The 18,193-nt window shown below is 43.1% G+C and overlaps 1 protein-coding gene across 1 annotated transcript in view; it reads left to right on the top strand.

Annotated features, from left to right (window-relative positions):
• The window catches only part of LOC120927841 (stomatin-like), a 35,813-nt gene extending 17,858 nt beyond the window's left edge, over positions 1–17,955 (top strand). The window contains exons 5-7 of the mRNA XM_040338795.1: positions 327–530; positions 4,465–4,599; positions 14,634–17,955. Of these exons, the coding sequence (XP_040194729.1) occupies positions 327–530; positions 4,465–4,599; positions 14,634–14,822 (528 nt within the window). The 3' untranslated portion in view covers positions 14,823–17,955. The remainder of the gene's footprint in view (positions 1–326; positions 531–4,464; positions 4,600–14,633) is intronic.
• The last annotated feature ends 238 nt before the right edge of the window (positions 17,956–18,193 follow it).

The following is an 18,193-nucleotide window of genomic DNA, read 5'->3' as shown; positions in this document are numbered from 1 at the left end:
CACACATACATACATATACACACATACATACATATACACACATACATACATATACACACATACATACATATACACATATACATACATATACACACATACATACATATACACACATGCATACATATACATACATACATACATACATACATACATACATACACACACACTTGGTCCAAGCTAGACCAATGCAATTATGTATAAAATATCTACACCTGGAATACCTCTTTAAAGCCGCTATAATTCTGCAGTAAGACCATACCTTTTGGTGTTTGTTCTCATTTTCATTGTTCCTGTAGTAAAAGTGTAAATTGAATTCCCTCTCACAGGTTCTCACTAAAGATTCAGTGACCATCATGGTGGATGCTGTTGTCTTCTATCGTATATTCAATCCAATTATCACAGTAGTCAAAGTGGACAATGCCAATCAAGCAACTCAAATGCTGGCCCAGACCACCCTAAGAAACATGCTGGGCACTAAGAGTCTCACCGAAATTCTCGTTGACCGTGAGGAGATGGCTGACCACATGGGTGTAAGTAGAATAGTTTTTAATACATAAAGAGTGTTTATTTAGATTATTATTTTTTTCTGTTTGGTCAAAGGTAATAAAATGTAGTGCCGTAAAGCTCTTGAAAATGAAGCTCAACTATATTTTCAGTTTAAATCGGCCAAATGATTTCCAGGTGGATCAAAGCAGAAATGTGCAAAGTTTTACAGTTCATTTTCTTAAGAAGGGAGCCACCGCAGAGAAGCCAGTCCCCTGCCAGCATACTGCAGAGAATAACTGCTGCTCACTGTGTGTTATTTACGAAAGCCAAATCCACTTTGCACTACAAGTGCACTTGGAAGTGCAGTCGCTGCAAATCTGAGGGGAAGATCTGAAATGAGGGGAAGCTCTGCTGATTTTATTATCCAATCATGTGCAAGCTAAAATGCTGTTTTTTATTTTCCTTGCATGTCCCCCTCGAATCTACAGCGCCTGCACTTCCAAGTGCACTTGTAGTGCAAAGTGGCTTTGCCTTTTGTAAATAACCCCCACTGTGTGGAAGCAATAGTCTCTGCAGAGGTCCAAAATGTTTCTTGCTGACTCAAAGATAAATTGAGTCTCTATGGGCCTGATTCACAGAAAAGATACGACGGCGTATCTCCTGATACGCCGTCGTATCTCTGTGATCCGGCCGTCCTAACTATGCGACTGATTCATAGAATCAGTTACGCATAGATAGCCATAAGATCCGACAGGTGTAATTGACTTACACTGTCGGATCTTAGGAATGCAATTCTAGGCCGGCCGCTAGGTGGCGATTCCATTGCGGTCGGTGTAGAATATGCAAATGACTAGTTACGGCTATCCACGAAGATCCGCACGTTCGTCGCAATCCCGTACGTCGTCGCTAGTCGTTTTTACCCGTCGCAAAGTTACACCTGCTTTAACATGGCTTATCTTTAGATCAGCCATGTTAAAGTATGGCCGTCGTTCCCGCGTCAAATTTCGATTTTTTTTTTTTTTTTGCGTAAGACGTCCGGGAATACGAAACGCCGTAACGCACGTCGCATTTAAAAAAAACGTCAGGGCGCCGTAATTTCGCGCAATGCACGTCGGGAAATTTGAACACAGAGCATGCGCAGAACGTTCGTCGCGGGAACGCGCCTAATTTAAATGGTGCCCGCCCCATTTGAAATAGGCGGGCTTGCGCCGAGCGCATTTACGTTACACCGCTGAAAGTTTACAGGTAAGAGCTTTGTGAATCAGGCACTTACGCTGTAAACCTGCGGCGGTGTAACGTAAATGGGATACGTTATGCCGCTCGGGAGCAACGTAATTGTCTCTGAATCTGGCCCTATGTTCCTATCCTCTTTGTGAACTGCAGAAATCGGAAGCCAAGTGACAGAGTATGATAGAGATCTCTAAAGCAAATGGAATGTTCAAATGTCATTCCAGAATAGAGCCACGAATGGTGACCTCTATGTGAACAGTAATACAACTTCTCAGAATGGGTTATTTAAGATTTTTTCGCACTGGGGGTTTTTAACCACTTCAGCCCCGAAAGAATTGGCTGCCCAATGACTGGGCCATTTCTTGCTATTCGGCACTGCGTCGTTTTAACTGACAATTGCACGGTCGTGCGACGTTGCACCCAAAAAAAATGGAAGTGCTTTTTTTTTTTGGTGGTATTTGATCACCTCCTGAGGTCTTATTTTTTTTGCGCTATAAACAAAAGCGAAAATTTGGGGGGGGAAAAGCAATATTTTTTTTTTTACTTTTTTTCCTCGGTTTGGTCCGATATGTATTCTTCTTCTACATATTTTTGGTAAAAGAAATTGCAACAAGCGTATATTGATTGGTTTGCGCAAAAGTTATAGTGTCTACAAAATAGGGGATAGAATTATGGCTTTTATTTTTTTACTAGTAATGGCGGCAAACTGTGATTTTATTTTATTTATCGTGACTGCGACATTATGGCGGACACGTTTGATGCTATTTTGGGACCATTGTCATTTATACAGCGATCAGTGCTTTAACAATGCACTGTTTACTGTGTAAATGACACTGGCAGGGAAGGGGTTTAACACTAGGCTGCGATGAAGGGGTTAAGTGTGTCCTAGGGAGTGATTCTAACTGTGGGGGGATGGGCTACAAGTGACACGACAGGGAGCCGTAGATCTCTGTCCAGTCACTAGGCAGAACAGGGAAATGCCTTGTTTACATAGTTCACACTGACCTAGTGTATTACCACATAAAAAGGTTTTCAGAGCCTAGGTGTTCCGTTGTGGACCACCTAGGCTCTGGAAAAAAGGGGTGCGCCCCAGAAACGCGCCAGCCATTCAGCCGTTGGGATATCGTCTGATCCCCCTTGTCATCAGGTCCTGCTGGCAAGTGTCAAGAGATTAGCCCGACTGTTAGAAAAGTGTTTATTCAAGCTCCTTTTTGTTAGTAGGACTATTGCTTTTATTATATTTTAATAAAACCTTTTTATGTAGTAATGCACTAGATCGGTGCACCCTCCTTCTAGTTATAGGTGAGGGCAGTGGCGGCCCATCAATAGTGGGTGGACGGGCACCGCCCCCCAAGCTTTTCACACAAAAAAAAGTGGTCACTTTGTGTCCAGGTGCCGGACACACCGCAGTCTATGGGAAGCTTTCCAAGCTTGCAATCAACTAAATGTAACTGGGAAGCTAATTTGCCCATGTTTAGGGGGTGTTCAGGCGCAAGCGACGCACCTGCAAACACTCCACTGATCAATCATTTTTCTATGGCTCCTGTCATTATTCATATTTTTTATTGTTGGGGACTGGAGGACGACTGGACGGTGCTCTTTGCAGCACTGCAGCGTCACTTCTGGTTTCCCGGCTGGCGAGTGGACTCCAAGACTGACTGTGCGACCAACGCGTGGTGGAAGGCCTGGGCTGCGCGGTTACAGTAGGTAAAGCTAATGGCATTGCGGGCCCTGGGCTAAGTCTCCCTCTACTCGGAGTCCTAGCTGAGTAAGCTGTCTGAAGCCGCGAGCCACCCCTTTGCTCCGCACACACTTCCCTCAGTCAGTTCCCTGCGCTTCTCTGCTTGATGGGGTCTCCGCAATCAGTGAGTGCAGACTGGGCCCAGGCCAGGGCAAATGTCAATGGTCAATGTTCCGGATAGCGATGACGCCAGGTGTATTTTAAGATTATGATGATGGAGAGGGGTCAAAAATTAAGCGTGGGGTTTGGCACCCCTCCCATCCTAAAACTTCACTAGCCGCCACTGGGCGAGGAGAGTGGCCATTTGTTTGTACTGTTGAAATAATGGTGAAAGAATGTACTAGACACCTTTTGCTGCTCAAAATTGATGCTCAAAATTTTTGGGGGTTGCGCAAACAAACTGAACAATTCTGAAAACCCATCAAATACAGCCACTGTGCCCATCGAATGCCGCCACTGTGCATCTCCTCCAGTCCTCTCCTCCAATCACAGCACCTGTTTCAACCAATCAGGTGAGGGGTAACAGACCAGAGAACCTGATTAGCGGAGAGGCGGTTCAATGTTAGAACAGCAAATATTTTCTCAGCGAATTAATATTTGCTCTCCTAACACAGCTGGGTCACCTTTTTTGATGCCTATTGGAGCCTATGGCTCTAATGGGGTGCTTCAAAAACACCCCCCGCTGCTGTATTATAGGCGCTTTGCGTCTGAATTGGTCATGGAGGGGGTGGCTGGAGAGAGGGGGCAGCGCCCGTTCGCCCTTATGAATGCACCGCCACTGGCTGGCTCCATCACAAGGTGGACATTTTTTATATACAGATGTGCATTTGCTTTGGAATGGCTATAATTCTCTGCAAAATCTGTCTCGCAGGTACACACTATATGAAAGGCTTATTTCTAAAATATTTCATGTAAATAAAACATCAGTTTAAAAACTTTCTATTTTTAGAATCCTAGATTGATATAAAAAAAAGTATATTTGTTTAAAATTGTCTTTCTTTTTTCAGAGAGTCTTGTATGAAGCTACAAAGGAATGGGGGATTAAGGTAGAACGTGTAGAGATAAGGGATGTGAAATTACCGTCATCGCTGCAGAGAGCTATGGCTACAGAAGCAGAAGCTGCCAGAGAAGCAAGGGCAAAGGTATCCTTTTATTTACCTAATACAAATTTTAATAGACAGGAATTTTTGGGACCTCTGCCAGATAGTTGCCACACAGGAGTAAGACCCCTTTCACACTGAGGAGTTTTTCAGGCGGTACAGCGCTAAAAATAGCGCTGCTATACTGCCTGAAAAACTCCTGCCCAGCAACCCCAAAGTGAAAGCCGGAGGGCTTTCACACTGAGGCTATGCGCTGGCAGGAGAGAAAAAAATCTCCTGTCAGCAGCATCTTTGAAGAGGTATGTATACCGCTCCTTCCCATTTAAAACAATGAGAAACAGCGGCAATACCGCCTGCAATGCGCCTCTGCAGAGGTCTGTAGATAGGGTAAGTAATGCAGCCAAAGCTGCTTTTTAATAGGTTCTGGGAAATAATTTTTTATTACCCAAGCTGTAAGGTACAATCCCTTTCTAGCACTTTTTGTTTAAAAGTAAAAAATCTGTATTTTTTTTTTTTTTGCTAGAAAATTACTCAGAACCCGTGTGTGTGAATACTTTTTTTAGCAGAGACCCTAGAAAATGGCAGGTTGTTGCAATTTTCTTATGTCACACAATATTTGCGTGCAATGTTTTTTTTTTTATAGTTATTAAACACACAACACAATGGTTTTTAAAATCATTTATTAGTCTGCTCCGGAGGCCCCCCCTGTCTTCTTTAGCTCTAATACCAGGGGGGGCTTCTTCTTCCACTCTCCGGGGGGGCTTCTTCTTCCACTCTCCGGGGGGGCTTCTTCTTCCACTCTCCGGGGGGGGGTCTTCTCCGCTCTCCGGGGGTCTTCTCCGCTCTCCGGGGGTCTTCTTCTATCTTCGCCGCTCTCCGCTGTTGACTCGGCGCACCCCGGTTCTTCTCCAGCTGTCCGGTGCCTTCTCCTTCAGCGCTGGCTGCCTGCTATCTTCGTGTGTTAGCTCAATTACTAGCAGGCAGCCAGCGCGGTCCTCTGTGACGTCATGTTCTTCTCTTCTCTTCTCCCTTCTTCCGATGTTGACTCGACGCCTCTTCTCACTGCAATGATGGAAGCGTGCCTTGCATCCCATTTATATAGGCATCACCGTCCCATCATGCTCCGGTAGGTACCCACGTGGTGGGTGCCTACCCACGTGCACCCACCACGTGGGTACCTACCGGAGCATGATGGGACGGTGATGCCTATATAAATGGGATGCAAGGCGCGCTTCCATCATTGCAGTGAGAAGAGGCGTCGAGTCAACATCGGAAAAAGGGAGAAGAGAAGAGAAGAACATGACGTCACAGAAGACAGCGCTGGCTGCCTGCTAGTAATAGAGCTAACACACGAAGATAGCAGGCAGCCAGCGCTGAAGGAGAAGGCACCGGACAACTGGAGAAGAACCGGGGTGCGCCGAGTCAACAGCGGAGAGCGGCGAAGATAGAAGAAGACCCCCGGAGAGCGGAGAAGACCCCCGGAGAGCGGAGAAGACCCCCCCCCGGAGAGTGGAAGAAGAAGCCCCCCTGGTATTAGAGCTAAAGAAGACAGGGGGGGCCTCCGGAGCAGACTAATAAATGATTTTAAAAACCCTTGTGTTGTGTGTTTAATAACTATCACTTTGCCTCCAGGTGAATGGGTAGGGGTACGATGTACCCCATATCCATTCACTTAGGGTGGGGGGCCGGTATCTGGGGGCCCCCTTATTTGAGGGGACTCCCAGATTCCGATAAGCCCCCGCCCCCGCAGACCCCGACAACCAACGGCCAGGGTTGTCGGGAAGAGGTCCTGTCCTCATCAACATGGGGACAGGGTGCTCTGGGGTGGGGGGGCCCGCAGTGCGCCCCCCTGCCCCAGAGCACCCAACCCCCCCATGTTGAGGGCATGCGGCCTGGCACGGCTCAGGAGGAGGGGGGGCGCTCGCTCGTCCCCACTCCCATTCCTGGCCGGCCTGGTAGCGTGCTTTGGATACGGGTCTGGTATGGATTGTAGGGGGGGGGTCTCCTTACAACCCATACCAGACCTAAGGGCCTGGTATGCCCCTGGGGGGGGAACCCATGCCGGTTTTTTATTTGAAAATTGGCATGGAGTTTTCCCTCTCAGGAATGCATGCCGAGCGACGCTGTCATTTTTTTCTTTTTTTTCCCGGCGCGTAGTTTTATTTTCACCCGTCGCAACTTTATTGTCCCGTCGCAATCCACAAAGCCCGGCGTAAATTACGTTCGCGCGCTGCACGTCGGGAAAATTACATCACACGCATGCGCAGTACGGCCGGCGCGGGAGCGCGCCTCATTTAAATTGTAAACGCCCCCCGGAGAGGAGGACCGCCTTGCGACGGAGGCACTTAAGTTACACGGTGTGTAATTTCTAGGTAAGTGCTTTGAAGATCGGGCACTTAGGTAGAAATTTAACGCCTGTGTAACTTAACTGCTGAAAGTTAAGTTAGGCAGATTTTTTGAGAATTTGGCCCTTTACGTCTAGAGGAAAAGAGATTTCACCTCCAAATACGGAAAGGTTTTTTCACAGTAAGAGCTGTGAAAATGTGGAACAGACTCCCTCCAGACGTGGTCCTGGCCAGCTCAGTAGATTGCTTTAGGAAGGGCCTGGATTCTTTCCTAAATGTACAGAATATAACTGAGTACTAAGATTTGTAGGTAAAGTTGATTCAGGGTAAATCCGATTGCCTCTCGGGGGATCAGGAAGGATTTTTTTCCCCTGCTGTAGCAAATTGGATCATGCTCTGCTGGGGTTTTTTGCCTTCCTCTGGATCAACTGTGGGTATGGAGTTGGGTGTATGGGATTGTACTGTGTTTTATTTTGTTTGTTTGTTTATTTTATTTGTGGTTGAACTGGATGGACTTGTGTCTTTTTTCAACCTGACTAACTATGTAACTGTATAATCACTATGCCAGGATAACTTGGAGTAGAGTTCTGTATAATTAGACTGGAAAGTTCTGTATATCTAGACTGAAATTGACTCCTGAATCGGCAAAGATAGCAATAAACAATGCTTACAAGCATTAACTGCAATGTGACTAACACTATAACTAGTTTACAGTGCACTGTAGGAGGATGGCTATGATATGGTGCAATATTTCCTGAGAGCAACTTCCTTAGCATAACCAATAGGTGAATACTTCCATATAGCATCTATAAAATGGCAGCAATGCATCCAAACTTTTCAGCAGACTAGCGTTGGTACCCAGTTGTACCATTGGTATCAGATTCATTTTAAAAACAAAATACTGCCCTGGATTTGTTTGTTTTTGTTCTGTGGGTCTCTTTACTTACACAGAAACATGAAACCAGTTTAAAAACTAAAGTGGAACTAGAGTCACATTATATGATTAAATTTAATCTATTTTTAATCATATTTAAAAGGAATCAGTTAACTTTTATGTCTCTATACCCGGTAAACCGTTTTTTTCCTTTAGTGACCCTTTAAGTCCGATTTTTTTTTTTTTTACAGTGAAACAAAATCCTTCCAAACACCAGCACACATGAAAATACAAAATGGGGAACACCAAAAAGCAGGGGGAAAATTTGGAGGTGCAGGTGAAAGATGGGAAGGGGAAAACAAAACTGGGATCAGGAACAAAGGGGAGCAGGTACAAGGCAGCAGGATACAGCAAACCGGACAGGAACACTCTCCATTCTTGAACAAGGACCTGGCTGTATAAGGTTATGCAATGAAAAGGGGTGTGGTGCTTTTTTAATCATTGGGGAAAGGTAAAACCTACGCAGAATGAACTTCAGCTTTAATTCACTTGCATTGAATCTCAAATTCCCTTTTATTGTAAAAAATCTACATAGACTAGCACATTCTCTCAACTAAATATATTAGAGCAAAGTAGCACACAGATTTACTTTTTGCAGTTTCAAATTTCTGTATTGGTTCTTTCCCCTAAGACTTTAGTGAGGTCAGGTTTTACTCAGAGGACAGTCATACAGTACCCTGGCTCTCTGCATTCTAAATCCAGATGAATTACTTTGTGTAAATAAGGAAAATGCTTGCTTAGGACCGCTGCCAGGAACTGTCAAGATCCTCAGTATAAATATACCGCTCGCTGCTTTGACACTGACAAAAGCCTATTGTTCTCATTTTGTAATGTCATGGTAAAATATGTCTTTCAGACAGCTAAGCAAATATTGTCTATTTTTTTATGAGACAAGACACACATAGTTTGTGTCCTAAATTTTGGAATTGGTGCTTAAGAAAACAAAAGCCTGGCCAAAAATTGTGGAATAAAATATATACTGTACTTAAGAAAATTGAGCTTTTACTTTAGTAATAAAGCGTTAAAGTCCAACTGGGCTCTGTTGAAATCACAGGGGTCTAAACAGATCTCCGATGTCTTAGTTCAATACCAAGAAAGGGATATGGGACATTATTCTCTCTCTGCAGCCTCAGCTGCACTGTACATAAATAATTAGGAAGCACTCTGAGGCTTCATGTTCATTCACAAACTTAAGCATAGTAAATACAGTTTACTATGCTCCTGTGTTCATTCATAACGGAACTAATCGGTACCGATTTGCTGTGTTCATTCAGAAAAGCGGCTGGTAAATATGACCTATTTAGAGGCCCCCTGCTCTCCATCCTGAACAATTCTCCTGTATACCACAGCAGCTGCTGGGTGGAGGAAGAGGAGAAGCTGGCAGCCCTTTTGGGAGGGGTGCATGGGGAGTGGCCTGGACAGAAGGGGGGTGCAGATACTGGAACTGATCCTCCTGTGGCCCCCCTGCAGCACAGCTGATCAAAGGAAGAGGAGGGCACAGGGGAAGCCACAGGTGGATCAGTTCCACTAATATGGCAGTATAGCTGATCCTGTTCGGCATGAACCCAGGTACCCCTGTTGAACTAATGGGGCCAGGGCCCTGTACAGGAGGGTCAGTTGTACCTCCTTATTGGCGGCCCTGACTGTGCTGTCCCACCAAGATAGGAAGTGATGGGAAATCTGTCCAATGGGAACCAAGACAATGAAAACTTATTTTAGTATAGTTGGGAAGGGTTACAACTCTGGACAGTGTTTTTATGGATGTCTGTCTTTCTGTGCCAGTGTCAACGAGACCCCTAATTTTCTGGTAGGGAGTCACAGGGACAGAAAATGAAGACAATCTCCCTAACAGGGTAACAAATATAAAACGAGACCGAATTTCTCTTGAAAACCTCTCTTAATCCCCTTGGGTTATGATCTAACCACGCCAATTGCTCACCATGCCTTTGTGTCTAGATGTATGTTGGCCCAACTAACCTTTTTACAGTACAACCGTGGCCAAAAGTTTTGAGAATGACACAAATATTAACTTTCACAAAGTCTGCTGCCTCCATTTTTATGATGGCATTTTGCATATACTCCAGAATGTTATGAAGAGTAATGATATGAATTTCAATTAATTGCAAAGTCCCTCTTTGAAATGAAAATGAACTTGATCCCATAAACCTTTCCACTGCATTTGAAAAGAAGCATTTAGATGCCAAGAAAGTCAAACAAGTGCCAGGACAATCTCCTACAGCCGATTCAGCTGCGGGGATCAGGACACCACCAGTGCAGAGCTTGCTTGGGAATGGCAGTAGGCAGGTGTGAGTACATCTGCACACACAGTGAGACGAAGATATGGAGGATGGCCTGGTGTCAAGGGCAGCAAAGAAGTCAATTCTCTTCAGGAAAAACTTCAGGGACCGACTGATATTCTGCAAAAGGTACAGTGATTGGACAGGGGTAAAGAAATTTTCTTGGAGGAATCCGATTGTTTTAGGCATCCAGAAAAAGCTTTGTCCAGAGAAAAGGTAAGCGTTGCCATCAGTCAAAGAAAAAAGGGGACAAGATGCGCCAATCTTATGCCCCGTACACACCATCACTTTATGTGATGAAAAAAAATGACGTTTTTAAAAACGTCACTTTAATTGACTGTGTGTGGGGGAAAACGTCGTTTTATGTCTTGTAAAAAACGACCAAAAAAAATTGAAGCATGATTCAATTTTATGTGTCGTTTTTCAAAAGTGCACTTTTTACTTCACTGAAATTGACCGTGTGTAGCAAAAAACGTCGTTTTCTAAGACGTTTTTTCATCCACGCATGCCCAGAAGCTAGCTTCAATGGTAAAACGTGGTGGAACGTAACCTCACTTTGCAAGAACATTGTGAGAAAAACGATGGTGTGTAGGCAATTTCGTCTTTGAAAATTGAAGTTTCAAAAACGTCATTTTTTACTTCACAGAAAGTGTAGTTTTTTTTCATCACATAAAGTGATGGTGTGTATGCGGCATTAGTGCAGTAAACCTAGATTTTAATGAGAAATATAAATAAAATAGATATACATGTAAAGTGCCTACTCACAAACGAAAGTAGAAAACAGACACAAAACCGAAATGGTGGGATGCAGGTGATCGGTAGTCGGGTGCGTGCCTGGGGTCACTCGGTGACATCAACTTTCAGGTTCCAAGTCCCGGACAGCAGCAAGCTGGTGATGTTAATGTCCGAGGGTAGGAAATCCAGGAAGGACACGGAGAATCGGCGTGCGCTCCACCGTGGAGCGCAGCGTCCCGCCGTCGCACCAGAAGTGACGTGGGAGTCCAGGCCAACCAATGGGATTACGCGTTTCACAGCGTCAGCTGTTTCTTCAGATCCAACGTTTGCTTCTGCTTCAGGTGCTGCCGCCAAGTGTCCCCTACAGCCATCCATACCACTATTATCCAGGACTTTCATGGACATTATTTTCTATACATGGACTTGATTGATTACTGGACTATTTTATATACCTCATTGTAGTGTTGTATGCTCTATTGCAGGGGTCTCCAAACTGCGGCCCGAGGGCCAGATGTGGCCCTTTGCTAGCCTTTATGCGGCCCTTGGGGCACTATTCCTCCCACTGATATGGGGCACTATTCCTTCTACTAATATCAATGATGGGATGCTATTTCTTCTACTAATATCAATGATGGGATGCTATTTCTTCTACTGATAGGGGCCCTACTCCTCCTCCTCCTCCTCTTGACCACCAACCCTGAGGCCACATTTATTCTCACTGGTGCTGGGTTCAGGACATTTTCTGCCCCCTGCCGCTGGCCACAATCCGGCCCTCCTAAAGTCTGAAGGACAATAAAGTGGCCCTTTGTTTGAAAAGTTTGGAGACCCCTGCTCTATTGGATCATGCGCCACATACCCCCTTTCTGCATGTTGCCATCAGTCCTGTGTCATGCCAACAGTAAAGCATCCTGAGACCATTCATGTGTGTGGTTGTTTTTCAGTAAAAGGAGTGGGGTCACTCATTTTGCCTAAGATCACAGCCATGAATAAAGAATGGTACAACATCCTCCAAAAGCAACTTCTCCCAACCACACAAGAAACAGATTGAGGAACAATGTCTTTATCAGAATGATGGAGCACCTTGCCATAAGGCAAAAGAGATAACTAAGTGACTTGTGGAATAAAACATCAAAATGTTGGGTCTGGCAAGGAAACTCCCCAGACCTTGATCTCATTGAGAACTTGTGCTCAATCCTCAAGAGGCAGGTGAACAAAAAAACCCACACATTTTGAAAAACTCCAAGAATTATGCAAGAATGGGCTGCCATCAGTCAGGATGTGGCCTAGAAGTTGATTTCCAGCATGCCAGTGCGAATTGCAGAGGTCCTGAAAAAGAGATCAACACTGAAAATATTAACTCTTTGCATAAACATAATGTAATTGTCAGAAAAAGCCATTGACGCTTATAAAACGCTTGTAATTATACTTCAGTACACCAAGTAACCTCTGACAAAAAGATCGAAATACACTGAAGCAGCAGACTTTGTGAAAATAATATTTGTGTCATTCTCAAAACTTTTTGTCACGGCTGTAGGATGGTAAGGCAGGTGAGAGAATTATTGTTAGTCTTTTTCTTTTATTTTCTCCCTCATCATGCACCCTCTCTCCTCGCCCACCCCCCTATATGCAGTGGATAGATTCAGGCATAGCATGAATCTATCTGCGGGCGCCCCCTATTCATGTGTCCGACTACTTTCAGGGCACCGGGCGCATGAATTGCAGTGGCCAGGGTTGTGTTTTTTTTTTTTTTGAGCACCCGATTTAGAGCCAGAGGCTCTAATAGGCTTCAAAATAAGGTTGGGCTCGGGTCGCTGAGCATGCGACCGGATCCCACCCAGGTGTGTTTGTAACACTGATCCTCCTCCCGGCCAATCGGCAAGCGCGTAGGAAACACTTTCCTGATTTGGAGAAAACATCAGGCGATTCTTTTGAATGCCTAGCATCGGGAGGAGCAGAGAGGAGATGTGCCGCGGAACCTGCTCCAGGAGAGGACACCGGAGCAGCTTTCAGTGAGCCTGCCACGCTTAAAGACAGGGCTAAAAGATGGCTCTCACTGCTGCTCTCATCGCTCATATCCAGGGTAAGGACAAAAATGTTATAAAAAAAAAATATATATATATAATAAATAAATGAATAAAATATATATATATATATATATATATATATATATATATATATATATATATATATAATTTATTTTTTCCAAAAGTCACCTAAAGCTAAACTTCAGGAAAAAATGTTTTTCACTCTGAAGAAGGCGCCTTTGTGATTGGAGGGGGGTGAATGAATGTCATGATCTCCCCCAGGGGTCAGGTCCTGGGGAAAAAAGTGTGGGAACTCCCACCCAAGATCCACTCCCCCACCAAAAAAAAAAAAAAATGATACGCTCATAGGCATAATTACTAAACCGCATGTTTTTTTTGTTTTTTTCGATCCACTGTAACTTAATAAGCCTTTGTTACTGGCCGCTTCCTGTATATGGATTCATCAGGTAGTGTGTGGGTATTCCATCACTTCCTCAATGCCGCAATGTCTCCTGGGAGCTTTTGTCATTGTTCCCAGGAGACATTGCGGAAGTCTGCCGCGGGAACTTTAAGCAAGTTCTTTCTAAATCCCGTGATAACTCGCGGCAGACCTCCGCAATGTCTCCTGGGAACAGTGACAAAAGCTCCCAGGAGACATTGCGACATCGAGGAAGTGACAGAATACCCGCACACTACCTGATGAATCCATATACAGGAAGCGGCCAGTAACATAAAGGATTACTGAAGTTCGCCTGCCCATGACAGTGACTCGCCGCTTAGTGAAGGATCGGCTCGGGCTGCTCGGCTGCTCTAGTCCTGCAAAGGGAACCGAGTTCCTTCTGTGAAAAAAAGTGCAGGAACTACGTTCCCGCAGGACCTGAGTCCTGATCTCCCCTCTACCAATCATAGAACACCTTGTACTATTGGATGCCAGATGTTTGGATGCTTACTGTAGTTATAGCAAACTCGGCAGCAGTCACACACAGGATACACATCATTAGTGGTAATTTATTCTTAAACTGGCCATACAACAGTATATTTTCCAGCAAATCTTTGTATGAACATTTTGTCTGAAAAAAATCTAAGTACATTTAATGACTCTGTGAATGCGGTTCAAAAGTATTTCAAAATTGTATTTAACATGCAATTCTGGAATGAATAGACTTGTTCTGCAAGCAAACCATGTACACCGTTAAATGAATTTCTATTTGAGAAAATTTTTTCATGCTGCTAAAAATAATAAATCATATTATACCGGATTTATATTGAGCAAACGGTTTACGCAGGGCTTTACAATATAAAAGTGAGACAATACAGTTATAATACTATAGAATACAAGAGGATTAGGAGGGCCCTGCTCAGAAGAGCTTATACTCTAATAGGGTGGAGCAGGTGGTACAAAAGGTTGTAACTGTGGGGAATGAGCCGATGGAAGTGCTGAATCTCTTCACCACTGTGATCAAATGTGAACATCAATTTTACCACACCAACAATTAGAAAATTAAAACGAATGCTCTCTAAAATAGAAATTTTGCTTGAAATTCTATTAGAGTATGGCCAGTTTACAGGGCAATGTTCAAAAATATTTTTGTTTTAGTTTGAAAGTATGTACTCCCTATGTAGCAGACTAAACACATATATTAGAATGGTTCTAACCCAAGTTCAAAGTAAAATATGTAGAAAGTAAAAATCCTTTAGAAAAAAGGACCCCTATTTATCCTGCTTGCTGTGTTTAATGCAGGTTGTTGCAGCAGAAGGAGAGATGAATGCTTCTCGGGCTCTCAAAGAAGCAGCAGTGATCATGTCAGAATCTCCAGCCGCCCTCCAGCTCCGATACCTTCAGACCTTGTCACAGATTGCGACAGAGCGGAATTCCACTATTGTGTTTCCCATCCCTGTTGAATTCTTTGCACTGCTATCTCGAGCCTAGCAAGGACCAGTAACAAGTCTCAGCAAGACCATGTTCATGCCCAAGGTTCTACAAACATTCCTCAGCCTAAACCCTACCAACAAGTAAAAAGGAACTTTCTAATCCGTTTCTACTTTGAAAACAGAAGTCTGTTTCCTGCATCTGCAATCGGCGATGGCACCAGTAATGGACACAAACTATGGGAACAAACCTTGCCTTTTCTTAAAAACTTTTCAGATATGGAACTCGCCCAGGCTGCGTTCGATGATCTTTCTTCATCCATGTCATTATTCTCTTCATCCATGTCATATTTCTCTTCACAGCACAAGAATGCACTACTTCTACCCACAATGGAACACACAGTAAGAAATCCAAATATGGAGGACATGCTAACCACAATACGCACACAAACACAAAAATACTCATCAAAAAAACTTAATTGGCCACGTAAGAGAATACTTACTGTCCTTTCTCGGTCACACAGTTGTTAATGTTAATTCAGGAATGGCCCTTGGTGGTGGGATCACTGACTCTCGAGGTGGAGATGGTGGTGTGGTGGGAGATTAACCCAGGGAAAACTTGGCTGCAGGTAAGACAGACTTGGCTACTTTGGCTTGGGGCCATACACCCCCCCCCCTCTTTATTGGGCCTGCCCCTGTAGGGAAGAAAATGGTGAATCTGGAGTCTGATCGAATCAAGAAAACCTAAAGGATAAAACTGCAGATTATTAATTTATCCTCGTATGGATTGACTCCAGATGAAGAAAAAAAAAATTACGTTTGTGATTGAGGTTTTGTCTGTATAAGGAACTAGACCAATTTGAGAAAGCCAAGGAATTTTTTTTGTTGGCTAGAAAGCTAACCTTGCATGTTATCCATGACAAAGATCATACATCCCCCAAATCCTATCCAGCAGACATGAAAATGTAGAAGGGATTCACAATAAATAATTTCCATGCTTTACAGGACCTAATGCTCCTTTTGGGAGGAAAATAACATAGAAGTAAGAGATTCCATCAGCGAACCTGGTCAAGCTGACTCAATATCAACCACATGTAATGTTCGTTATAAAAATCCCAAACCTTTACAGCTTCATATTCATATCTAGGCTTTTGTACAAAAAGATATGCATGATATCAACAATTTAAACTCCGGTCTGGATAACTTATGAACCTGAATTATAGCAAGAATTTCTCATACTATAAAGCCATCTGATCAATGTGGTTATTTCAATTGTCAAAACCATGTTTCGTATGTGTCAAAAAAAAAAAAATATATATATATATATATATTTTGATTTGCTACAAACCCACCCCTGAAAGTAGACCTAAAACTTTCTAATCAAAAATATTATCAACGGAGCATTCAATGATGGCTTTATTGAATAAGACACTATAGAAATTCTAAATGTTAAATATCCAAGTACACCAACATTCTATGCTCTATCAAAAGTTCACAAAAATGTGACAGATCTTCCGGGTTGCCCTGTTATCTCAGGCATAGAATGGATTGCGGAAAAAATGCAAGCAAGTTTACTGATTACTGACTCTTTATTACATCATTGCCAAGCTATGTGCAGGACACTAGTGACCTGTTGAGAATCATTGAGGACCTACAGATTGCATATAGGGCTTGACTGATCACTATTGATATAGAGGCCTTGTATAGCCCAATTCCCGCATCTCTGCAGGATCGTTGTGATTGAGGAGTTTTTGAAAGAATTAAAAATCTGCATGACCCTGTAATCCTATCCAGGAATGTGTGCATTTTCAGTGGCTCCCACTTCCTGCAGATGCAGGGATTAGCGATGGGGAAACGTTGTGCTCCATCATGATCTTGTATCTGTGGGTGGGAGAGGCAGTTATTTTTTTTGATCAGGATATGACTATGTACCTGTTCCACAAATTGTGACACCAGTACATTGACGATGTGTTTGTGATCCGGATGGGCTCTCGATTAGAACTCAATGGATATATGGAATGGATTTCAACGTAAGATTTACCAAAGATTGTGACCAGAGCAACGTCGTGTTCTTTGATATCCAAGTTATGGTGCAGGATGATGGCCACTTGGTCTCAGACTTGTAAAGAAAACCTCGGTCAATACAATTTTACATGCATCGAGCACACATCCCAGGTCTCTCAACAGTATTCTGTATGGGCAGTACTTAAGGTTGAAAAGAAATTGCAAAAAAGGAGCATTTTTTTTTTTTTTAACCCAATCAAGGGATTTGTGGAATCACTCATGTGTAACTGTTATATGCCTCAAAAGGTCTCTCAAAAAGCTAAAAGTAGAACCAAATAATCGGAGTCATGAACAGAAACTTCAACTAGCCACAACGAATACAAGAATCATGTTCTCGATTTTTGCAACAACACTTGGAAATTACCAGTAATTTATAATATTCCAAATGGACATTGGTATTTGCTGACTGAGGACCCTATAGTGGCAAAATACTTAGGAAGCAAACCTAAAACCACTTTTAGATGAGGAAAATCTTTGTGTGATCATCTGACAGTCATCTTGTCACGATCTACACAATTATTCCATCAAAACCTTAGGAGAGGTACATTTAGATGTGGTACCTGAAATTTTTGTGATTTCGATTTTTGAAGGGCATTGTATCACATTTCCTATGCCTAATGGGGAGCGTCGGACTCCATGTTGCATAACCCCAATTGTCAGACAATTGGTTATGTTTTTTATGTTTTGTTCCTGTAATGCTTTTTATGTAGGCAATGCTAAGAGGCCCTTCTGGAAAAGTATACAAAACCACATTGATCTTTTTCAAAATAGCAAGATAACCACATCTGTCAACAGACACATTGGCCTATATCACAGGTTTGATTCTTTGGTTATAAAGTTCTATACAATAGAACATGTCAAAATCCCCATTGGGGTGACAATGACACATGGCTCTTGCGTTTTGGCGACCAGAATGGATTTTCAAATTTGGAAGTCACTAAAAAAAAAACATTTTAAACTGTTGAGTTACAATCATCAAGTTGATTTGTTCACATTATGCAAGTCTAGAATTTAACAATATCTGAACTGTGACAAAAACTGAATGCTTGGCAACAAAGTTTACCTGATATTGGCTTTTTGGTATGATTTGATACTTTTGTATTAAAGGGGTTGTAAAGGTTTGTTATTCATTTTCTAAATCGGTTCCTTTAAGCTAGTGCATTGTTGGTTCACTTACCTTTTCCTTCGATTTCCCTTCTAAATGTTTTTTTTTCTTTGTCTGAATTTCTCACTTCCTCAGTAAGCTGACTAACCACCGCTCAGATGATGATGGATATCTTACTGAGGAGAAACAGGAAGTCAAAAATTCAGACAAAGGAGGAAAAAAAAAATTTAGAAGGGAAATTGAAGGAAAAGGTAAGTGAACCA

This window comes from Rana temporaria, chromosome 2 (assembly GCF_905171775.1).
Source record: "Rana temporaria chromosome 2, aRanTem1.1, whole genome shotgun sequence".
Classification (NCBI taxonomy): Eukaryota; Metazoa; Chordata; class Amphibia; order Anura; family Ranidae; genus Rana; species Rana temporaria.
The sequence above is the reverse complement of the archived record's forward strand: the minus strand, read 5'-3'. Positions and strand labels throughout refer to the sequence as shown.